This window comes from Oncorhynchus keta, chromosome 3 (assembly GCF_023373465.1).
Source record: "Oncorhynchus keta strain PuntledgeMale-10-30-2019 chromosome 3, Oket_V2, whole genome shotgun sequence".
Classification (NCBI taxonomy): Eukaryota; Metazoa; Chordata; class Actinopteri; order Salmoniformes; family Salmonidae; genus Oncorhynchus; species Oncorhynchus keta.
The window spans coordinates 26,912,565-26,937,507 of NC_068423.1; the positions used below are offsets into that span (position 1 = coordinate 26,912,565).

The 24,943-nt window shown below is 46.5% G+C and overlaps 1 protein-coding gene across 3 annotated transcripts; it reads right to left on the reverse strand.

The window, feature by feature from the left end:
* Nucleotides 1–261: 261 nt before the first annotated feature.
* nolc1 (nucleolar and coiled-body phosphoprotein 1) lies at nucleotides 262–24,835 on the reverse strand. Of its 3 annotated transcripts, none has more exons than XM_052494907.1 (14): nucleotides 24,617–24,835; nucleotides 23,980–24,038; nucleotides 23,609–23,763; nucleotides 21,971–22,053; nucleotides 21,015–21,159; nucleotides 19,957–20,093; nucleotides 19,200–19,320; nucleotides 18,948–19,037; nucleotides 16,634–17,278; nucleotides 11,831–12,826; nucleotides 11,272–11,688; nucleotides 10,764–10,891; nucleotides 5,183–5,263; nucleotides 262–2,136 (listed from the first exon to the last, which is right to left on the reverse strand). In XM_052494907.1, the coding sequence occupies exons 1-14, from the start codon at nucleotides 24,833–24,835 to the stop codon at nucleotides 1,978–1,980; spliced, it is 3,435 nt and encodes a 1,144-aa protein (XP_052350867.1). In that variant the 3' UTR covers nucleotides 262–1,977. The 3 variants fall into 3 exon arrangements, with proteins under 3 accessions (XP_052350867.1, XP_052350856.1, XP_052350875.1); XM_052494896.1 differs by having other exon boundaries at nucleotides 21,971–22,056; XM_052494915.1 differs by having other exon boundaries at nucleotides 1,987–2,136; nucleotides 5,183–5,243; nucleotides 21,971–22,056.
* Between the last annotated feature and the right edge of the window lie 108 nt (nucleotides 24,836–24,943).

Here is a 24,943-nt window from a genome sequence, read left to right on the forward strand (position 1 = left end):
TGCAACGGGCTCTAACCTCGTTCCTCTTCTACCGAAGTGCATGAATTTGAGTAGCAAACTGCAGTAGAAAAGAGATTCAGTAACCTAGAGGACAAGGTTAAGTAAATAAAATGTTTTTTAAAAAATGAAATTAAAATAAAAAATTGGCCTTCTGGGTAATTTAAATATTGGTTCTATTTTTTTATTGAATTCATTTGTACTCTTAAGTTCCTAAGTGAACGGAAAAAGACAGCTTCTAAACGTGGAGGGAGGAGGGAGAGATTGGAACAACTAGGTATTTTATTCAAGTAATAACAATACTCAATTAGAAACATGAAATTGAAAATTCACAAAATTAAAAACAACTTGTGGTTGGCTGCTGAACCAATGAACCACCAAACCCAATAGGCTGGCAGTTTTGACTTCAAGCAGGAATCAACATCACAACTGAAATGGCAGCGTATTCCCTACAGTACACTACTTACGACCACTAGTGAACGGGGTACCATTTCAGATGGTGTTTACCATTTCAAAACGTTTTGTTTCAGTACATCCCACTGAACACGACCCAGGAAGTTATTTTTAGACTGCAGCTTGTAATAACAGTTGGATGATCCCAGGCAAAAAAAAAAAACTTAAATACTGATCTAAAACGGGTGCGTTCCAGGCTGACTAACATTGCAGTGGTTGAATCCTTATCCAGGCGTGAGATCTGGTTGGGCCACTGCAAATGTAGTCAGCCTGGAACGCACCCACTATGAAATATCCACCCCATAATAAATCATACTAAAATAACATTTCATTCAACCCTCAAAACAAAACCCCACAGGTCTGCATGTTCCATACAAAAAGTCAATTTCCTGACAACACCAAAAAAATCCAAACGAATAACCCCTTTCCCCGCAATGCAAACTACAATAAACAAGAAACAGAATTTAAATTTACGACTGGGGGGTGGGGAATAAAAAAATATCACTGGACATAATGTATGAGATCCAGGCTAACGATTTCACAACAAGCAACAGATTAAGTGGCCGAGAGAAAAATCTGAAAACAGGTTGAATTTATATTTAACTGTGGCTGACTACAGCCACCTGGTGGCTATATGTTGTACATGACTCCTTTGTGATCAGTCCTGAAGGCACAAGGGGAGACAAGCCAAGACACCTCCCCTCTGCAGCCTTTCTTCTGTTCTAAACGGCACCCTATTCCCTACGTAGTGCCCTACTTTCGATCAGGTTAAAAGTAGTGCCCTACTTTCGATCAGGTTAAAAGTAGTGCCCTACTTTCGATCAGGTTAAAAGTAGTGCCCTACTTTCGATCAGGTTAAAAGTAGTGCCCTACTTTCGATCAGGTTAAAAGTAGTGCCCTACTTTCGATCAGGTTAAAAGTAGTGCCCTACTTTCGATCAGGTTAAAAGTAGTGCCCTACTTTCGATCAGGTTAAAAGTAGTGCCCTACTTTCGATCAGGTTAAAAGTAGTGCCCTACTTTTGATCAGGTTAAAAGTAGTGCCCTACTTTTGATCAGGTTAAAAGTAGTGCCCTACTTTCGATCAGGTTAAAAGTAGTGCCCTACTTTCGATCAGGTTAAAAGTAGTGCCCTACTTTCGATCAGGTTAAAAGTAGTGCCCTACTTTCGATCAGGTTAAAAGTAGTGCATTACATAGTGAATAGGGTGCAGTTTAGGACATATGGGAGGTGTCTTGACTGCGTGCCATTTCAAGGAAAGCTAGTCTCCACTTCTACAGCGTCATTCCACCATTACAGAAATGTGCATTTTAAAAGGACTGGTTTAATTAACACAGGCGTACGAACTACAAATCACCAGCCACTTATGTGAGTGCAGCAGTCTCAGCTCTAGTTCAGTTCACGATCTTCAGCTCAGTCAGGTTTCTGCTGAGGGGGAGGTCGGGGGAGGGGGGCAGACCGTCCTGGTCCTCAGATAGTCCTGGGTCGAGAGGGGAGGAAGAGGGGTAGTGACAAACGATGACTAGGTTCTCAGTCGCTGTCGAACTTGATGGAGTTGACGGACTGGGAGATGGCTCCTCCACAGTAGCTACCCCTCTTCTTCTTGGTCTTCTCGTGACGGAAGGACTTCCCCTTGGTGAAGCGGAGCACGTCATTGGCCCTCTGGCCCCAGTCTCCATCCGACCCGCGCTGAGGAGAGCACAGAGACAGTCAGAACCAGTCTAGCCAATCATGAAATGTTGACGACTGTCGATTCACATCTACTGTACAGCTTTTACTTTGAGTTTTAGGAACAAGCACAAGCTAAGGTGTGAACGTGAACATGGTCCATTCAGCGTGTGAATTATTATAATTTTTTAAAATGTACATATGATTGGAAAAAATGCTGTGAAATGATAATGCCCTTTTAGTGTTGTTTGAAAAGATGTCCTGAAATTTCATCCTGTTTAGGTGGGATGACCTTTGTCTGTCTTGTGACATATTGAGTTAATGGACCAATGGACCAATGAGTTAATGGACCGCTCGGCTCCGGGCAGCCGAGCGGAAATGGAGGAAAACTCGCCTCCCTGCGGACCTGGCATCCTTTCACTCCCTCCTCTCTACATTTTCCTCCTCTGTCTCTGCTGCTAAAGCCACTTTCTACCATTCTAAATTCCAAGCATCTGCCTCTAACCCTAGGAAGCTCTTTGCCACCTTCTCCTCCCTCCTGAATCCCCCCTCCCCTCTCTGCAGATGACTTCGTCAACCATTTTGAAAAGAAGGTCGACGACATCCGATCCTCGTTTGCTAAGTCAAACGACACCGCTGGTTCTGCTCACACTGCCCTACCCTATGCTCTGACCTCTTTCTCCCCTCTCTCTCCAGATGAAATCTCGCGTCTTGTGACGGCCGGCCGCCCAACAACCTGCCCGCTTGACCCTATCCCCTCCTCTCTTCTCCAGACCATTTCCGGAGACCTTCTCCCTTACCTCACCTCGCTCATCAACTCATCCCTGACCGCTGGCTACGTCCCTCCCGTCTTCAAGAGAGCGAGAGTTGCACCCCTTCTGAAAAAACCTACACTCGATCCCTCCGATGTCAACAACTACAGACCAGTATCCCTTCTCTCTTTTCTCTCCAAAACTCTTGAGCGTGCCGTCCTTGGCCAGCTCTACCGCTATCTCTCTCAGAATGACCTTCTTGATCCAAATCAGTCAGGTTTCAAGACTAGTCATTCAACTGAGACTGCTCTTCTCTGTATCACGGAGGCGCTCCGCACTGCTAAAGCTAACTCTCTCTCCTCTGCTCTCATCCTTCTAGACCTATCGGCTGCCTTCGATACTGTGAACCATCAGATCCTCCTCTCCACCCTCTCCGAGTTGGGCATCTCCGGCGCGGCCCACGCTTGGATTGCGTCCTACCTGACAGGTCGCTCCTACCAGGTGGCGTGGCGAGAATCTGTCTCCTCACCACGCGCTCTCACCACTGGTGTCCCCCAGGGCTCTGTTCTAGGCCCTCTCTTATTCTCGCTATACACCAAGTCACTTGGCTCTGTCATAACCTCACATGGTCTCTCCTATCATTGCTATGCAGACGACACACAATTAATCTTCTCCTTTCCCCCTTCTGATGACCAGGTGGCGAATCGCATCTCTGCATGTCTGGCAGACATATCAGTGTGGATGACAGATCACCACCTCAAGCTGAACCTCAGCAAGACGGAGCTCCTCTTCCTCCCGGGGAAGGACTGCCCGTTCCATGATCTCGCCATCACGGTTGACAACTCCATTGTGTCCTCCTCCCAGAGCGCTAAGAACCTTGGCGTGATCCTGGACAACACCCTGTCGTTCTCAACTAACATCAAGGCGGTGTCCCGTTCCTGTAGGTTCATGCTCTACAACATCCGCAGAGTACGACCCTGCCTCACACAGGAAGCGGCGCAGGTCCTAATCCAGGCACTTGTCATCTCCCGTCTTGATTACTGCAACTCGTTGTTGGCTGGGCTCCCTGCCTGTGCCATTAAACCCCTACAACTCATCCAGAACGCCGCAGCCCGTCTGGTGTTCAACCTTCCCAAGTTCTCTCACGTCACCCCGCTCCTCCGCTCTCTCCACTGGCTTCCAGTTGAAGCTCGCATCCGCTACAAGACCATGGTGCTTGCCTACGGAGCTGTGAGGGGAACGGCACCTCAGTACCTCCAGGCTCTGATCAGGCCCTACACCCAAACAAGGGCACTGCGTTCATCCACCTCTGGCCTGCTCACCTCCCTACCACTGAGGAAGTACAGTTCCGCTCAGCCCAGTCAAAACTGTTCGCTGCTCTGGCCCCCAATGGTGGAACAAACTCCCTCACGACGCCAGGACAGCGGAGTCAATCACCACCTTCCGGAGACACCTGAAACCCCACCTCTTCAAGGAATACCTAGGATAGGGTAAGTAATCCTTCTCACCCCCCTAAAAAGATTTAGATGCACTATTGTAAGTGGCTGTTCCACTGGATGTCATAAGGTGTATGCACCAATTTGTAAGTCGCTCTGGATAAGAGCGTCTGCTAAATGACTTAAATGTAAATGTAAATAAGAAAGAGTTCCAAAGCTCTCGGCCAATAACTCGATTTCAGTTGTCCCCTCCCAGCTAAATTGGAAAATCGATCTTTGCCAAGAAGCGTTTTGTTTCTCTTTTTGACCATTTAGAATTTTAACCAATCACAGTAAGGTATTTAAATCATTACCCAGAAATTACTTGTTCGAGATAAAAATACAAATATTTTTTTTAAAGGCCCTGCAATTGAGTGAATAAATATCACCAATAATGTTTCTACACACAGAGCTGTAATGTGTTTAAATCCAATTTGTAAGTCGCTCTGGATAAGAGCGTCTGCTAAATGACTTAAATGTAATGTAAATGTAAATGAAGGGCTTAGTACACAGAGAGCTGTAATGTGTGTTTAAATGAAGGGCTTAGTACACAGAGCTGTAATGTGTGTTTAAATGAAGGGCTTAGTACACAGAGAGCTGTAATGTGTGTTTCAATGAAGGACTTAGTACACAGAGAGCTGTAATGTGTGTTTAAATGAAGGGCTTAGTACACAGAGAGCTGTAATGTGTTTAAATGAAGGGCTTAGTACACAGAGAGCTGTAATGTGTGTTCTTAGTACATTGTGTTAAAGGAAATAATTATACAAAATCGCAACTGAATCAAGTTTGAGCCCCATTTGTCATTTCTATAGTCAAGACAAAGGTGAGTGTAGTTCTCACCTTGGCGTCGAAGGAGTTGTCAGCCAGTCGGTTATCCACATCAATTTCCTCCTCTCTTATTCTACGGAAAGGCACATTGATCTTTAGGAGGGACAGACGGGTCAAACAGGGAATTTAGGAGTCAAGTTTAGTCCATATTTGACACTGACGCAGACCAGTTAGTTCCACAATGCACCTCGGTTCTGTATCGACCCATCAAACACCTGACACGTATAGAGTTCCTTAGGGAAGTATTCAGACCCCTTGACTTATTACGGTACAGCCTTATTCTAAAATGGGTACCGGTACAGAGTCAATGTGGAGACCATATACAGGGTATTACGGTACAGAGTCAATGTGGAGGCTATATACAGGGTATTACGGTACAGAGTCAATGTGGAGGCTATATACAGGGTGTTACGGTACAGAGTCAATGTGGAGGCTATATACAGGGTGTTACGGTACAGAGTCAATGTGTAGGCTATATACAGGGTGTTACGGTACAGAGTCAATGTGGAGGCCATATACAGGGTGTTACGGTACAGAGTCAATGTGGAGGCTATATACAGGGGGTACTGGTACAGAGTCAATGTGGAGGCTATATACAGGGGTACCGGTACAGAGTCAATGTGGAGGCTATATACAGGGTGTTACGGTACAGAGTCAATGTGGAGGCCATATACAGGGTGTTACGGTACAGAGTCAATGTGGAGGCTATATACAGGGGGTACTGGTACAGAGTCAATGTGGAGGCTATATACAGGGTGTTACGGTACAGAGTCAATGTGGAGGCCATATACAGGGTGTTACGGTACAGAGTCAATGTGGAGGCTATATACAGGGGGTACCGGTACAGAGTCAATGTGGAGGCTATATACAGGGTGTTACGGTACAGAGTCAATGTGGAGGCCATATACAGGGTGTTACGGTACAGAGTCAATGTGGAGGCTATATACAGGGGGTACCGGTACAGAGTCAATGTGGAGGCTATATACAGGGTGTTACGGTACAGAGTCAATGTGGAGGCCATATACAGGGTGTTACGGTACAGAGTCAATGTGGAGGCTATATACAGGGGGTACTGGTACAGAGTCAATGTGGAGGCTATATACAGGGTGTTACGGTACAGAGTCAATGTGGAGGCCATATACAGGGTGTTACGGTACAGAGTCAATGTGGAGGCTATATACAGGGGGTACCGGTACAGAGTCAATGTGGAGGCTATATACAGGGTGTTACGGTACAGAGTCAATGTGGAGGCCATATACAGGGTGTTACGGTACAGAGTCAATGTGGAGGCTATATACAGGGGGTACTGGTACAGAGTCAATGTGGAGGCTATATACAGGGTGTTACGGTACAGAGTCAATGTGGAGGCCATATACAGGGTGTTACGGTACAGAGTCAATGTGGAGGCTATATACAGGGTGTTACGGTACAGAGTCAATGTGGAGGCTATATACAGGGTGTTACGGTACAGAGTCAATGTGGAGGCTATATACAGGGGGTACCGGTACAGAGTCAATGTGGAGGCTATATACAGGGTGTTACGGTACAGAGTCAATGTGGAGGCTAAATACAGGGTATTACGGTACAGAGTCAATGTGGAGGCTATATACAGGGGGTACCGGTACAGAGTCAATGTGGAGGCTATATACAGGGGGTACCGGTACAGAGTCAATGTGGAGGCTATATACAGGGTATTACGGTACAGAGTCAATGTGGAGGCTATATACAGGGTGTACTGGTACAGAGTCAATGTGGAGACTATATACAGGGTGTACCGGTACAGAGTCAATGTGGAGGCTATATACAGGGTATTACGGTACAGAGTCAATGTGGAGGCTATATACAGGGGGTATCGGTACAGAGTCAATGTGGAGGCCATATACAGGGGGTACTGGTACAGAGTCAATGTGGAGGCTATATACAGGTGGTACCGGTACAGAGTTAATGTGGAGGCCATATACAGGGTGTTACGGTACAGAGTCAATGTGGAGGCTATATACAGGGTATTACGGTACAGAGTCAATGTGGAGGCTATATACAGGGTATTACGGTACAGTCAATGTGGAGGCTATATACAGGGTATTACGGTACAGAGTCAATGTGGAGGCTATATACAGGGTATTACGGTACAGTCAATGTGGAGGCTATATACAGGGTATTACGGTACAGTCAATGTGGAGGCTATATACAGGGTATTACAGGGTATTACGGTACAGAGTCAATGTGGAGGCTATATACAGGGTGTTACGGTACAGAGTCAATGTGGAGGCTATATACAGGGTATTACAGGGTATTACGGTACAGAGTCAATGTGGAGGCTTTATACAGGGTGTTACGGTACAGAGTCAATGTGGAGGCTATATACAGGGTATTACGGTACAGAGTCAATGTGGAGGCTATATACAGGGTGTTACGGTACAGAGTCAATGTGGAGGCTATATACAGGGTGTTACGGTACAGAGTCAATGTGGAGGCTATATACAGGGTGTTACGGTACAGAGTCAATGTGTAGGCTATATACAGGGTGTTACGGTACAGAGTCAATGTGGAGGCTATATACAGGGTGTTACGGTACAGAGTCAATGTGGAGGCTATATACAGGGTGTTACGGTACAGAGTCAATGTGGAGGCTATATACAGGGTGTTACGGTACAGAGTCAATGTGTAGGCTATATACAGGGTGTTACGGTACAGAGTCAATGTGGAGGCTATATACAGGGTATTACGGTACAGAGTCAATGTGGAGGCTATATACAGGGTGTTACGGTACAGAGTCAATGTGTAGGCTATATACAGGGGGTACCGGTACAGAGTCAATGTGGAGGCTATATACAGGGTGTTACGGTACAGAGTCAATGTGGAGGCTATATACAGGGGGTACTGGTACAGAGTCAATGTGGAGGCAGTGGCTCGGTTGGTTGTTTTCTTTGATTATCTTTTTGTCCTTCCTGTGACGTCGGGTGCTGTAGGTGTCACGGAGGGCAGGTAGTTCGCAACCGGTGATGCGTTGGGCAGACCGCACCACCCTCTGGAGGGCCTTGTGGTTGTGGGCGGTGCAGTTACCGTACCAGGCAGTGATACAGCCTGACAGGATGCTCTCAATTGTGCATCTGTAAAAGTTGAGGGTTTTAGGTGACCAGCCAAATTCCTTAAGCCTTCTGAGGTTGAAGAGGCGCTATTGCGCCTTCTGAGGTTGAAGAGGCGCTATTGCGCCTTCTGAGGTTGAAGAGGCGCTATTGCGCCTTCTGAGGTTGAAGAGGCGCTATTGCGCCTTCTGAGGTTGAAGAGGCGCTATTGCGCCTTCTGAGGTTGAAGAGGCGCTATTGCGCCTTCTGAGGTTGAAGAGGCGCTATTGCGCCTTCTGAGGTTGAAGAGGCGCTATTGCGCCTTCTGAGGTTGAAGAGGCGCTATTGCGCCTTCTGAGGTTGAAGAGGCGCTATTGCGCCTTCTGAGGTTGAAGAGGCGCTATTGCGCCTTCTGAGGTTGAAGAGGCTCTGTTGCGCGTTCTTCACCACTGTGTGCGTGGACCATTTCAGTTTGTTTGATGTGTACGTTGAGGAACTTAAATCTTTCCACCTTCTCCACCAGTCCCGTCGATGTGGATAAGGGGGTGTTCACTCTGCTGTTTCCTGAAGTCCACGATCATCTCCATTGTTTTGTTGACGTTGAGCCCTCACCTCCTCCCTCGTCGTTGTTGGTGATCAAGCCTACTACTGTTGTGTCGTCTGATGCTCTCATGCACGCATGCTTCATTGTTGCTTGACTCGAAATTGAGCATAGAAGTAATTTCTCTCATCTGGCTCGTGTCACTGGGCAGCTCACGGCTGTGCTTCCCTTTGTAGTCCGTAATAGTTTGCAAGCCCTGCCACATCCGACGAGCGTCAGACGGTGTAGTACGGTTCAATATTAGTCCTGTATTTGACGCTTTGCCTGTTTTGACGGCTAGTCGGAGGGCATAGCAGGATTTCTTATAAGCTTCAGTGTTAGAGACCCGCTCCTTGAAAGCGGCAGCTCTAGCCTTTAGCTCAGTGCAGATGTTGCCTGTAATATGTACGTACGGTCACTGTGCGGACAACGTCATCAATGCACTTATTGATGAAGCCAGTGACTGATGTGGTGAACTCCTCAATGCACTTATTGATGAAGCCAGTGACTGATGTGATGAACTCCTCAATGCACTTATTGATGAAGCCAGTGACTGATGTGGTGAACTCCTCAATGCACTTATTGATGAAGCCAGTGACTGATATGGTGTACTCCTCAATGCACTTATTGATGAAGCCAGTGACTGATGGAGTAAGAATATTTTGAAGATAAAGACACAACGCAGAGGACCTAAGGCCTAGATTTAATGATCAATGGAAATAGTGGTTTTTCTGTAATAGAAAATTATTAATCACTGGGTCAGATACATGGCAGGAATTTGTCCAGGGATCGAGCTTGAAATAGGATACTGTTATCTGGCCATTGGCCCAGTTTTATTGCAAGGAAGTCTAATTGGTCAACCAAAGGCTAGCGCTGGGTTATAAATTACATCCTGTTCCTTTGTTCTGTGGAGAGAATCACTGAGGACAGGGTAGCACGATCATCTACCATCTACCTCCCAGCATGATTTGTTCTCTTTGAATAAACCTATTTACCTCCCCCTGATTTTCCTCGTGTTACTGAAGAATAACATCAACTGCTAACAATAGTCTTGAGCAGAACTCATCCATTTTGTTATCCAATGATTGCACGTTAGCTAATAGGACTGATGGTAGAGGGGGGATTACTCACTCGGCGCCGGATCCTTACAAGGCACCCCGACCTACGTTCCCGATATCTCAGTCTCTTCTTCGGGAGAAGGACGGGGATTAGGCCCATGTCGGGTGTCTGAAGCAAATCCTTCGCGTCCGACTCATTCAAGAAAATAATCTTTGTCTGATACGAGGTGAGTAATCAATGTCCTGATATCTAGAAGCTCTTTTCTGTCATAAGAGACGGTGGCAGAAACATTACGTACGAAATAAGTTACAAATAACGCAAAAACACAATTGGTTAGGAGCCTGTAAAATGGCAGGCATCTCCTTCAGCGCCATCTGTCAGCACACAGCCAAGACAAAGGCAGGAGTGGTCTTGAAATGTCCTTGAGTGGACAAGCGCATCTCTGAATAAACCTGAAAATAGCTGCGCAGCAACGCTCCCATCCAACCTGACAGAGCTTGATAAGTATTTCTCTCTGCAATTCCTATGTAAAAATGTGTTTTTAATTTCTTTATAAATTAGCAAATGTGTCCAAACCTGTTTTTGCTTTATCGTTACGAGGTAGATTGACGAGGGGAAAAAAACAATTTAAATCCATTGTAGAATAAGGCTGTAACGTAATAAAAATGTGGGAAAAGTCAAGGGGTCTGAATACTTTCCGAAGGCACTGTTCATCCATGCCAGAAAAGCATCTCTGTGGTACAGAAATGCAACACATCTATTTATGTATACTAAGTCTGACACCATGTCAAAGTTTATTTTCCATATACAACAAATACCAAACCAACTAATGATAAGTATTAAATAGTTATACAAGCCAATCGCTAGCCAGTCTCCGTTCTGTTCTCACCTTCTTAGAGACTTTAGGGAACGTCTGTGGTGTTGTTGTTGCTGCTGCCTTGTTATTTTTAGGTGTCGTTAATTCTTCCTCATCCTCCGAGGCTCCTCCATCCCTTTTTCTCTTACCGTTTACAATGCCTGTGGAGGGAGAGAAGAGGGATAATGAGGAAAATATCCTTCTTGTCAATCTATCCAGTTACACTAACCCAATAATCAATTTAAAAAAGGGCAATACAACTAGAAAACAATGGAAACCATTCAAACAAGGATGACTTTTCAAGTAATTGAATTGTAGCGTGATAATTAGCCTTGCTGCAAAACATGGGCCATTTTTCCTTCTCTTGGTAAATGGCTCCAATATGTAGGCCATTAAGATAGCACTCAACACAATACAGTTGTACTAAGGCTTATGAGGCATTTAAAAGCTATAATTGTCAAGAATCAAATTGGGTAAATATCATGAGTTTAAAATGACCACTGAACAGTTTCCAGACTTTATAGTGGCGTTCAAAACTCACCGTTAGCGATGGGAGTGGTGACTGCTGCCGGTGCTTTCTCCGCTGCCTCCTCTTCTTCAGACGAAGAAGAGTCGTCTGATGAGCTGCTGGCCTCCTTGGTTTTAGGTCTGGCTGCTGGGGTGGTCTTGGGGGTGGCGGCAGGTTTCACAGTCTTTTTACTGGCCTCTTCCTCAGAGCTACTCTCCTCGGAAGAGGAAGACTCGGCAGCCTTGGTCGGTTTCGTTACCTTGACTGCAGAGGTTGTTGCTTTGGCTGTAGCTGGCTTTCCATTGGTCAGAACAGGCTTAGCGGGCGTCGTCTTGGCGGCCTCTGTCTCCACCTCCGAGTCGGAACTGTCGGAAGAGTCGGAGCTGCTTTCGGCTGCCTTTTTAGCCGAGGCTGGTGTTGTAGCCTTCACTGCTGCTGGTTTGGGCGCTGCTGCAAGGTTCAAAGTTCTATTTAGTTGTCATATGTATAAAAATACAACGCTTATTCACAAGCGACCTCGAAATATGAAAGATACACAACAACTAAAATACGCCTACATAAAGTATGAGAGATAATGTGTGAATCTTCTTACCCTCTTCATCACTGGAGTCATCTGAAGAGCTGCTGTCCTCCTTGGCTTTAGGTCTGGCTGCTGCGGTGGTCTTGGGGGTGGTCTTGGGGGCGGCAGCGGGTTTCACAGTCTTTTTACTGGCCTCCTCTTCCTCAGAGCTACTCTCCTCGGACGATGACGACTCTGCAGCTTTAGCCGGTGTCTTGACGGCAGGACTCTTGGCTGCAGGTTTGGGGGTGGTCTTGGGGGTGGTCTTCTTCGTAGCAGCCGCCTGGTCCTCCGAGTCCGAGCTGTCTGAATCGGAGCTGCTCTCGGCTGCTGCCTTGGCTGGGGCTGATTTAGTCACCACTGGGGTGGCTGGTTTAGAGGATGATTTAGTCACCACTGGTGTGGCTGGTTTAGAGGTAGCCTTCTTAGCTATGGCCTCATCCTCATCTGAGCTAGAGTCGGAGTCTGAACTGCTCTCGGCTGCTTTAGTAACCGGGGTTGCTGGTTTGGAAGCTGATTTAGCAACAGAGGCCGGGGTAGCCTTCTTAGCTGGGGGTTCGTCATCTTCAGAAGAAGAGTCGGAGTCCGAGCTGCTCTCCCCTGCAGCTGGTTTAGTAACCGGGGTTGCTGGTTTGGAGGCCGATTTAGGAACCGGGGTTGCTGGTTTGGAAGCTGATTTAGCAACAGAGGCCGGGGTAGCCTTCTTAGCTGGGGGTTCGTCATCTTCAGAAGAAGAGTCGGAGTCCGAGCTGCTCTCCCCTGCAGCTGGTTTAGTAACCGGGGTTGCTGGTTTGGAGGCCGATTTAGGAACCGGGGTTGCTGGTTTGGAAGCCGATTTAGGAACCGGGGTTGCTGGTTTGGAAGCTGATTTAGCAACAGAGGCCGGGGTAGCCTTCTTAGCTGGGGGTTCGTCATCTTCAGAAGAAGAGTCGGAGTCCGAGCTGTTTTCTGTAGCAGCCTTGGCTGGGGCCTTGGGAGCAGCTGCAGCAGGTTTAGCTGGTGTCTCGTCCTCAGAACTGCTGTCAGAGTCTACAGGACAGACAGATGCCAACATTACAGCATTTAAAAATGGTAGATTCAGTTAAATAAAATGTGAGTTTGTTTGACAGTCTAAGCCAAGACCTAAATACAAATCTCCCACTCCCGAGTGCTATGTAACACTTAACTGTGATTTTCTGTGGACGTTATTCAGCGCCCAACGAGCAGGAAATCTTTTCTTAACAGGTTAAAAGACAACTTTTTCCGGTGTCTGACTGAAATGTACCCAACTGGTGCAAAGTTAGAACAGAAGCAAAACTGAGGACAGGGAAAACTGAACATCTCCCTCCCAGCATAACATCTATGATTTGTCCTTTTCAAATAAATCTCTTTTTTCTCCCCCTGATTTGCGTCGGTGTCTTCGTTATTGAAGAACATTATCAACTGCTAACACCGGTTAGTCGAGGTAATATGTAGATAAAGTTAGTGACTATGCATAGATAATAAACAGAGAGTAGCAGCAGTGTAAAAGGGGGGTCTGGGTAGCCCTTTGATTAGTTGGTCAGGAGTCTTACGGCTTTGGAGTAGAAGCTGTTTAGAAGCCTTTTCGACCTCGACTTGGTGCTGCGGTACCACTTGCAATGTGGTAGCAGAGAGAACAGTCTGACTAGGGTGGCTGGAGCATGAATTTTTAGGGCCTTCCTCAGAACACCGCCTGGTATAGAGGTCCTGGATGGCAGGACGCTTGGCCCAAGTGATGTACTGGGCTGTACGCACTACCCTCTGTAGTGCCTTGCGGTCGGAGGCTGAGCAGTTGCCATATCGGGCAGTGACGCAACAAGTCAGGATGCTCTCGATGGTGCAATTGTAGAACCTTTTTGAGGATTTGAGGACCCATGCCAAATCTTTTCAGTTTCCTGAGGGGGAATAGGCTTTGTTGTGCCCTTTTCACGACAGTCTTCGTGTAATGGACCATTTTAGTTTGTTGGTGATGTGGACACCAAGGAACTTGAAGCTCTCAACCTGCTCCACTACAGCCCCGTCGATGAGAATGGGGGCATGCTCGGTCCTTTTCCTGTAGTCCACAATCTCCTTTGTCTTGATCACATTGAGGATGTTGTTGTCCTGGCACCACACGACCAGCACTCTGACCTCCCTATAGGCTGTCTCGTCGTTGTCGGTGATCAGGCCTAGCGGTGTTGTGGAGTCGTGCCTGGCCGTGCAGTCTTGAATGAACAGGGGGTACAGGAGGGGACTAATCACGCACCCCTAAGGGGCCCCCGTGTTGAGGATCAGCGTGGAAGATGTGTTGTTCCCTACCCTTAACACCTGGGGGCGGCACGTCATGAAGTCCAGGATCCAGTTGCAGAGGGAGGCGTTTAGTCCCAGGGTCTTTAGCTTAGTGAGGAGCTTTGTTGGTACTATGGTGTTGAACACTGAGCTGTAGTCAACGAACAGCATTCTTACATAGGTGTTCCTTTTGTCCAGGTGTGAAAGGGCAGTGTGGAGTGCAATAGAGATTTAACCTGTGGATCTGTTGGGGCTGTTTGCAAATTGCGGTCTAGGGGTTTCTGGGATAACGGTGTTGATGTGAGCCATGACCAGCCTTTCAAAGCATTTCATTGCGACAGACGTGAGTGTTACGGGTCGGTTGTCATTTAGGCAGGTTACCTTCGTGTTCTTGGGCACAGGGACTATGGTGGTCTGCGTGAAACATGCTGGTATTACAGACTAGATGTCGACCGATTACGACCTTTCAACGCCGATACCAATTATTGGAGGACCAAAAAAAGCAGATGCTGATTAAATCGACCGATTCTAATATGTATATTTGTAATAATGGGGCGGCAGCGTAGCCTAGTGGTTAGAGCGTTGGACTAGTAACCGGAAGGTTGCGAGTTCAAACCCCCGAGCTGACAAGGTACAAATCTGTCGTTCTGCCCCTGAACAGGCAGTTAACCCACTGTTCCTAGGCCGTCATTGAAAATAAGAATATGTTCTTAACTGACTTGCCTGGTTAAATAAAGGTAAAGTTAAAAAATTAAAATAAAAAATAATGACAATTACATCAATATTGAATGAACACTTATTTTAAACTTAATATAATACATCATGAATAATGCAAAAACAGTGTTGGAGAAGAACGTAAAAGTGCAATATGTGCCATGTAAGAAATGTAAGAAAGCTAACGTTTAAGTTCCTTGCTCAGAACATGAGAACATATGAAAGCTGGTGGTTCCTTTTAACAATGAGTCTTCAATATTCCCAGGTAAGAAGTTTCAGGTTGTAGTTATTACAGGACTATTTCTCTCTATACCATTTGTATTTCATACACCTGTGACTATTGGATGTTCTAACAGGTACTTTAGTATTGCCAGTGTAACAGTATACCTTCCGTCCCTCTCCTCGCCCTTACCTGGGCTCGAACCAGGAACACGTCGACAAGCCACCCTCAAAGCATCGTTACCCATCGCTCCACAAAAGCCGCGGCCCATGCAGAGCAAGGGGAACAACTACTCCAGCCAGGTCTCAGAGCGAGTGATGTTTGAAACGCTATTAGCGCGCATCCTGCTAACTAGCTATCCATTTCACATCGGTTACACCAGCCTAAACTCGGGAGTTGATAGGCTTGAAGTCATAAACAGCAGAGCTGCTGGCAAAACGCACCAAAGTGCTGTTTGAGCCTCCCGGGTGGCGCAGTGGTTAAGGGCGCTGTACTGCAGCGCCAGCTGTGCCACCAGAGACCCTGGGTTCGCGCCCAGGCTCTGTCGCAACCGGGAGGTCCGTGGGGCAACGCACATTTGGACTAGCGTCGTCCGGGTTAGGGAGGGCTTGGCCGGTAGGGATATCCTTGTCTCATCGCGCACCAGCGACTCCTGTGGCGGGACGGGTGCAGTGCGCGCTAACCAAGGTTGCCAGGTACACGGTGTTTCCTCCGACACATTGGTGTGGCTGACTTCCGGGTTGGATGCGCGCTGTGTTAAGAAGCAGTGCGGCTTGGTTGGGTATAGGAGGACGCATGACCTTCAACCTTAGTCTCTCCCTCGATGCACTTATTGATAAAGCCAATGACTGAGGTGGTGTACTCCTCAATGCCATTGGAGGAATCCCTGTGTAAAACAGTCCTGTAGCTTCACAACGAGCCAGACGGCCCAAACTGCTTGACCACTTCCTTATTACTTCCATTCACTTGTGCTTCCTGTTTTTTGTGTGTTTTTTTTAACCTTTGTTTAATTAGGCAACAAATTCTTATTTTCAATGACGGCCTGGGAACAGTGGGTTAACTGCCTTGTTCAGGGGCAGAACGACAGATTTGTACCTTGGCCGCTCGGGGATTTGAACTTGCTACCTTCCAGTTACTAGTCGAACGCTCTAACCACTAGGCTACCCTGCCGCAACAATTGTTGCTTGTAAGCAGGAATCAGGAGGATAGAATGATGGTCAAATTTGCCACATGGAGGGTGAGGGAGAGCTTTGTACATGTCTCTGTAAAGGTGGTCTTGAGTTTTTCCCCCTCTGGTTGCACATATAACATGCTGATAGAAATGAGGTAAAACTGATTTGAGTTTCCCTGCATTAATGTCCACGGCCACTAGGAGCGCCACCTCGGGACGAGCGTTTTCCGGTTTGCTTATGGCAACAGAGGGGCCCAACCGGCGAGAGTCTGCAATTTACTGGATGGTTTAACGTTTTAGTAACGTAACCCGTGTATAATAGTAAAAAAGTTAATTTGTCTGTAACACCGAGTCACAGATCTGTTTGTGGCCTCTTGCCAACTTATTCAACACAAACAGATCTGGGATGCATTTTAAAATGACTCCATCTTACAGCCTCGCCAACTTGTATTAATTGTCTTACCAGAGCTGGAAGAGTCTGATTTCTTAGCTGGGGCAGTCTTCGCTGGAGTCACCTTGGCTGCTGGTTTTTTAGCCTCTTCCTCATCTTCTGAGCTCGAGTCGGAGTCCGAGGAGGATTCAGCAGCCTTGCCTCGGGTCACGGTAGGAGTCGCCTTAGCTGGTGCTGCTTTCACTGTCCCCTCTTCGTCATCCTCTGAGCTCGAGGAGCCGTCTTCCACCACCTTCACAGTAGCCTTGGCCCCCGCTACAGTCACAGTCTTGGCCCCCCGCTCCTTCACCTCTGCCACAGTTACGGTTGCTGTAGCTGGCGCCACTTTCACAGTCTTCGAACCCTTCTCCTCCTCTTCCTCCTCTGAGCTGGAGTCTGAGGAAGAGTCTTCCTTGGCAGGGGTAACAGTTACTTTGACAGCTGTGGACTTAACCCTTATTACTTCTGGCTTCTTAGCCTCTTCTTCATCCTCAGAGCTGGAGTCAGAGTCTTCTGCTGGGGTAGCCTTCGCTGGGGTAGCCTTCGCTGGGGTAGCCTTCGCTGGGGTAGCCTTCGCTGGGGTAGCCTTCGCTGGGGTAGCCTTCGCTGGGGTAGCCTTCGCTGGGGTAGCCTTCTTTGCTGCTGGCTTCTTTGCTGCTTCTTCTTCAGAGCTGGAGTCTAAGAGGAACAAGAGAATCAACGAAACTGTTCACTTTAAGATCAAAACACCTCAACTGAGGTAAAACAGTGTTAGTAGTGGCTCGTCATTTAAAAAATAAAACACATTTAAGGACAGGTTGCACAATATATTTCCACAAATCTAACGTAGATTGACGATACTCCATCTAAACAGTCTTTATGCAAAAGTAAAAAATAAAAAAAAAACACTTCCTATTTTAGCAATTTGCATGACATTTATCAATAATTCAAAACGTCCAATACGCTGCGGCTTTGACGTCAAGGACTACCGGCCTGGTGCTGGCGGCAGTGCACTGTACCGGTTGGTTGAAATGCAAGTAGACGGGAATAAAGTGTTATTGCGCCGGACAGACTAGTGAACCCCTGGCGCTTCAGTCATATGCAGGCCTCACTTCGGTAAGTAGGTACTAAAGTGCCCAAAAACATATCATGTTATGTTGCTAGTAGATAAACAAATATAGATTGTTGGCTAAGTGCAACAGATCATTCAAAACCAACTGTCCCCCACACACACACACACGGATTTAGCGTGGTGTTTGGAGATGGAATAAGCTAGCAACAACTCCTCCAACAGAACACTGCACGTTTTGCATATTTCAAGACGTGTCTTTATGATTTGCTCTACTTCCTGATCTTTATTGGCCGGTATAACGTGCAGGATATCGTGGTAGCCAACGGTTGTGTTCACCATCACCTGGGTTTACTGCTGCTAGTAGTATCACTCATGTTAGCACGTGGCTAGCTATAGCTATCGTCAGCCAACGACAGAGTTTTAACCAGTTTGGTTACAGACGTTCAATGTCTACTATGCTGGTAAAGGTAGATATTTGTTTTTCACAGTAAAAGAAATGTGCTGAACTGCTAGTAACGTGATGCGTTTCACGGCTGCTAGTGGTTAGCTAGTTAAGGTAACGTGATGTGTTTCACGGCTGCTAGTGGTTAGCTAGTTAAGGTAACGTGATGTGTTTCACGGCTGCTAGTGGTTAGCTAGTTAAGGTAACGTGACGTGTTTCACGGCTGCTAGTGGTTAGCTAGTTAAGGTAACGTGATGCGTTTCACGGCTAGTTAAGGTAATGCGCTGAACTGCTAGTATGTAGTAGTATTATTTCGAAGGATGTAAACAAATCAGAATGTCGAACAGCGCAACCTAATTCTTCAATCTTCCCTTTCGCCCGTCTGAAGATGTACAACGTGTCGTGTTTACCTAGTCGTGGTTAGCTAGTGGTCTAGAACCAAGGTCTACAACAGATATAACCTATAGCCTTTAGAAACTAGGCCTAGAACCTTTAGAACCAAGGTCTACAACAGATAACCTATAGCCTTTAGAAACTAGGTCTAGAACCTTCAGAACCAAGGTCTACAACAGATAACCTATAGCCTTTAGAAACTAGGTCTAGAACCAAGGTCTATAGCAGATATAACCTATAGCCTTTAGAAACAAGGTCTACAACAGATATAACCTATAGCCTTTAGAAACTAGGTCTAGAACCAAGGTCTATAGCAGATATAACCTAGAGCCTTTAGAAACTAGGTCTAGAACCTTCAGAACCATGGTCTACAACAGATATAACCTATAGCCTTTAGAAACTAGGTCTAGAACCTCTAGAACCAAGGTCTACAACAGATACAAACTAGGTCTCGAACCTACCTGTGCTCTCAGAGCTGGACTCTGCCGTCTTAGCAGCTGCAGCAGGTTTGGGGGTCACAGTCTTGGCTGGGGTGGTTTTGACTGTTTTAGCTGAGGAGAATAACGAGGTGTCAGATACCAGGACAGCACTCAGGGCCGGTTTCCCAGACAGATGTAGCTGGGTCTTGGACTACAAAACACTTCATTTGAGTTTAGTCTTAAAATAATCTATGTCCGGGAATCCGTCCCTAAGTACAAACAGTAGTTCGTTACCTGACACTTTCTTCTTCTTCTTCTTCTCCTCCTCCTCATCGCTGCTGTCATCACTGCTGTCCGAGGAACTACTGTCCTTAGCTGGAGGGGTCTTGACGGGGCCAGGAGGTTTCACCGGGGTCTGTTGGGCGAGACAGTCAGTCTAGGAGGTCAAGGTATCACTAACTACATTGTGTAGACAGTCTAAAGATGTAGCAGCTGCGCATGTAGTTTTTATTATCATTGAGGACATGCTGAAACAAGACATTTTTTTTATATCCCGCCAAATATGAAGAGTGCCTTGGTATTTTCGTTCTAATGTGTACATTGTAGATTTTTCATGAAGATGTGTAATGACTTAGTTTTACGGTTGACTGAGTCTTCATTTCTCGTCTACCCCCCCCACAAAAAAACACACATTTACTCCACAATATGTAGCTAATGTTCCTTCTTCCAATCTGGCATTGTATGACAGTGGCACACAAGACTTTTGTTAGATCAAGAAGATACTGTACCACGCCTAGGAAGGGAGACTGTCACTGGCAACACAGCTCCCATGGTAACGTGGACGCCTGTCCTGTGTGAGTCCTGGGCACATATTTACAGATGGTCTCAGAATGGGACTGCTGATTCAGGATCAGGCCCCTTCTGTCAACCGACCTGTAGTCGTTATGACCCGAAAAGGCAGAACTGTTCCTAAATCAGCTCTCCTCCACCGAGAGGCTTTTTGAATAGACCCCCTGGTGAGAGGTTGTGTGTTGTGGATCAGTTTCAGTACCTTAGTGGGCGCCTCGTCTTCACTGGAGCTGTCTTCACTACTGCTGCTGCTGCTCGCAGTCTTCTTCTGAGCTGCTGCCTTAGGGGTCGCGGCTGCAGCCTTTCCTGCCTTAGGGGTCGCGGCAGGAGCCTTTCGTTCTACAGAGCAAAGAAGAACAGTCAGCAAGACGCCACACGAGAAGAACAGTCAGCAAGACGCCACACGAGAAGAACAGTCAGCAAGACGCCACACGAGAAGAACAGTCAGCAAGACGCCACACGAGAAGAACAGTCAGCAAGACGCCACACGAGAAGAACAGTCAGCAAGACGCCACACGAGAAGAACAGTCAGCAAGACGCCACACGAGAAGAACAGTCAGCAAGACGCCACACGAGAAGAACAGTCAGCAAGACGCCACACGAGAAGAACAGTCAGCAAGACGCCACACGAGAAGAACAGTCAGCAAGACGCCACACGAGAAGAACAGTCAGCAAGACGCCACACGAGAAGAACAGTCAGCAAGACGCCACACGAGAAGAACAGTCAGCAAGACGCCACACGAGAAGAACAGTCAGCAAGTCGCCACACGAGAAGAACAGTCAGCAACACGCCACACGAGAAGAACAGTCAGCAAGTCGCCACACGAGAAGAACAGTCAGCAAGACGCCACACGAGAAGAACAGTCAGCAAGACGCCACACGAGAAGAACAGTCAGCAAGACACCACCACAAAACAAGTAATATCCAAGAAGCAACCGCATAATGAGGGAAACAACGCTGATACAAATATGGGATCATGGTGGTCGTAAAGCGATTGTCTTGGTCGGGTCTCCGTCTAAAGAGATTCCATGCCTCAAGGGACTTCATGGTTGAACAACGGTTCAAATGTATAAAGGTTTGAGGTCATACGCACAATCCTAATAAAAATAAAAAAATGGGTGCTGGGCTAAAGACAGACACTAGAAAATAATCTGATAGAGATCCTTCTGGATCAAAACGTTGTCGGTAAAGGTGGCAATTGGGAACATGTTCAGTGCCCGGGACTTCCTGTTCATTCCAAAAGGTTAAAAATGTACTTACTAGCTGCAGGAGCTTTGGCCTCATCTTCTGATGACTCACTGCTGGAACTCTTTGTCCTGGCTGCTGACACCACTGGGCTCTTCAATGGGGCTTTGGCTGCTGACACCACTGGGCTCTTCACTGGGGCTTTGGCTGCTGCAGGTTTCTGTTAGCATAGATGAGGAACGGATTTTTTTTTAAAAACATGCTGCAAGAACAGACCTACCCCACACCTTCTTTATAACATAGCCAACGTCTCAACAGCAAGATGCCGTCATCAGGACACGCATCATCTTCACTAAGCCCTCCCCTATTGCTCTGTTATGGTCAGCCATTATAGCAAATCAACAACATTGATATTTTATTTTATTGGGATCCCCATTTAGCCGAAACACAATGGCAACAGCTAATCTTACTGGGGTTCTACACATAACGAAAAAGACAAGACGTTTACAATTTACCTACATTTAAAAACATTAACATGCAGTTTGTGTGTGCGTATCTATCAGTTTCACATACACAGGTCACATGGGGGCGTTATGCCGTGATCTGATGCTTTATCGGTTTCAATAAACCAGGTTTGCCGTTCACTACATGAGAAGGAAGGGAGGTCCATGCAACATGGCTCTGTATAATACTGTACGTTTCCTTCGTTCTGGACCTGGAGACCGTGAAAAGACCTCTGTGAAAAGACCCCTGGTGGCATGTCTGGTGGGGGAAGTCTGGGTGATGCTTTATCGGTTTCAATAAACCAGGTTTGCCGTTCACTAAATGAGATGGAAGGGAGGTCCATGCAACATGGCTCTGTTCTGGACCTGGAGACAGTGAAAAGACCCCCTGTGAAAAGACCCCCTGTGAAAAGACCCCTGGTGGCATGTCTGGTGGGGGAAGTGTGTGTGGACCTGACCATAGATCACACGGTTAGGGATTTTAACGTAATAAAAGAGAAGATAAATTGTAAAACATAGCTCATGTACCTTCGCTACAGCCTCCTCCTCCTCTTCGTCACTGGAATCATCACTGCTGCTGGAATCTGATTTAGCAGGGCGTGGAGCCTTGGCTGCTAACGAAAACACATCAAGAAACCAGTTAAAAAGGTAGACTCAGTAAAAAAAAACGACGTTGCCACGAGCAACACCGCAGATATTGAGATTAGCGAGATGCAAGACTTTTGCTCTAACAGCATCTGTGCATGCGCGCGGGTTCACTTCACAACGTCGTAGCCAGGATACGAAAACAGCAGAGAAGTTGAGCCTCACGCTTCACCTCTTCGTGGATGTGAAAATCTACCCAATATGCTGTTTACATATCTCAGAGTCAACCTTTTTTATCCCCATTTTCGTGATAGTCAATTGGCAGTTACAGTCTGCAACTCCCGTGCGGACTCGGGAGAGTCGAAGGTCGAGCGTCCTCCGAAACACAACCCAGCCAAGCCGCACTGCTTCTTGACAACGCACGCTTAAACCGGAATCAAGCTGCACCAATGTGTCGCTAATGACGCCACAGGAGTCGCTAATGCGCAATGGGACAAGAACATCCCTGCCCGCGAAACCCTCCCCAAACCTGGATGACGTTGGGCCAATTATGCGTCACCTCCGGGGCCTCGCGGTCGCAACACAGCCTGGCATCGAACCAGGATCTGCAGTTACGCAGCTAGCACTGCCTTAGACTGCAGGCCCCTCTGAGGCTACCTTTAACTGGATAAAAAAAGGTCAACTCTGTCCATCAATGCCATGGCAATGTAGGATATTGGTTTAGGAGCAGCGGTTCTCAAACTAGGGGTCGCAAACCCGTGTGGGGTTGCCTGGTATGAAAGTTGGAGAGTTTTGGAAATCCTTAAAAAAAACACACACACACACACACACACACACACGCCAAAAGTTGACACCTACTCATTCAAGGGTTTATTTATGTTTACAATATTTTACATTGTAGAATAGTGAAGACATCAAGACTATGAAATAACACTTTTTGGTTACTACATGATTCCATGTTTGTTAAACATATCAATATATATGTGTTAGATTATTAAAAGCAGCCGCCCTTTGCCTTGACAGTTTTTCACACTCTTAGCATTCTCTCAACCAGCTTCACAAGGTAGTAACCTGGAATACATTTGAATTAACAGGTGGGCCTTGTTAAAAGTTAATTTGTGTAATTTTTCCTTCGTAATGCGTTTGAGCCAATCAGTTGTGTTGTGACAAGGTAGGGGTGGTATACAGAAGATTGCCCTATTTGGTAAAAGACCAAGTCCATATTATGGCAAGAACAGTACACTGTAGGGCCAACCTGGACCATAGTGTGCTGGCTCAGGTATTACACTATAGGGCCAACCTGGACCATAGTGTGCTGCCTCGGGTATTACACTATAGGGCCAACCTGGACCTTAATGTGCTGCCTCGGGTATTCTCGCTTGCATTGTCCTTTCCAGCATTGTTCCAGGCCAGTATAACACCATTCAGCAGTGTGGCTCAGTTGATAGAGCATGGTGCTTGCAAAGCCACGGGTTCGATTACCGCCGGGGCTACCATACAAAAATATATGCACACACTACTGTCGCTTTTGATAAGACTCGGCTAAATGGCAAATATGAAAAAGGACAGATGAGTGCGTACCTGTGGGTGTGGCCTTGGCAGGTGCTGCAGCTCCCTCCTCCTCACTGCTCGACTCCTCACTGGAGCTCTCTGCAGTCTTTGCCTTCTTAGCAGACGGACTGCCACTGGATCCAGGACCGATGGGCAGCGCCTTGCGTTTCTTAGCTTCGGGAGACCTGAGAAAGGAATGGCGAAGAGAGCAGTGAGAGGCATTCAAAAATAATTTAAAGAAACCGTTACCGATTGGTATGTGCACTTAATGGTTTAGCCCCACAGTCATCGACAAAAGGGCTCTCAGAAGAGGAAGGAAGTTGGATTGAAAATATACACTTCAAGTCATTCTCGCCAGCCACGTTGTTGGGTTGTAAAGTTACTGACAAGAGTTTACTTACTTCACCCAGAAGTTGAAAATGTCAAGAAGACCAGCGGCTTCTTTTTCATCCTGGGGTGGCTGTTGCAAAGGAAGAATAATTTACATCAGCCATTTTATTCTCTTTGCAAGTTTACAGCCATCATGAGGAATTACATGTAACCAATTATTTCCGAAACAATGTTTTACCTACAAACAAGTGCATGAAACACATAATGAGGAGTATTATTAGAACGAGTAACGTTTTCGATGATGGATCAATGTTCGAACAGCAATAACCATTTCCCAATAAACAATAAACGCCTGACATGTTAATCTAGCTTGTTAGGTAGTTATAGCGTACGCACACGGCATTTCATAGCCTGCTGACTCGTCAAGACAGACATTTTATTCAATCGTTCAACGTTAACTTGCTAAGCTATCTAGTTGAGTCCAGTTATTATGTGATGGCAGTTGAAGAAGCAATCATCCTAAAAGTTGAATATGTAATTTAACATAATCAATGGGTATTCTAATAAAAAACGAGTTATTAGTGGATTGGAGTCACACGTGTTCTCTCGGCACGGCGTGCACCTCCTGCGTAGCAGACTGGCTCACCCAGCGGTACACAACATTGTCAACAACTACTAAATATACGGATACGGAATATTGTCACTTACCACTTTAGCTTGTTTGATGAAGTGTTGGGCAGCCTTGGTAAACTTGTTCTCCAGTAGAAATGAATAGACATGTTTGTAAAGATCACTCGGCACGGAACTTTGCTCCGCCATTTTCGCCAGGCTCGTGTGGAAGAAAATCGCCGAAGACGCATGCGCGTTGAAACGCCGTCGCCTAATAAAAAACGTCACCAAAAATAATAAAAACCACGGAAAGCACATCGGTAAATCAAAAAAATCTTTAGTTTGAGTCCGATAATAATTTAGTACTCAAAACGAGTAATATTAATGGACATAGCTCTAAACATTGTCCTACTTGCGTTTATTATG

What these genes read in the sequence shown, in the direction of transcription:
- nolc1 (XM_052494896.1), bottom strand. Translation starts at nt 24,835, where the DNA reads ATGTGCTTTCCGTGGTTTTTATTATTTTTGGTGACGTTTTTTATTAGG. An exon ending in ATTTTCAACTTCTGGGTGAA is followed by an intron (nt 23,764 to 23,979) that starts GTAAGTAAACTC and finishes TTCCTTTCTCAG; the next exon opens with GTCTCCCGAAGCTAAGAAAC. An exon ending in GGCCAAAGCTCCTGCAGCTA is followed by an intron (nt 20,094 to 21,014) that starts GTAAGTACATTT and finishes TTTGCTCTGTAG; the next exon opens with AACGAAAGGCTCCTGCCGCG.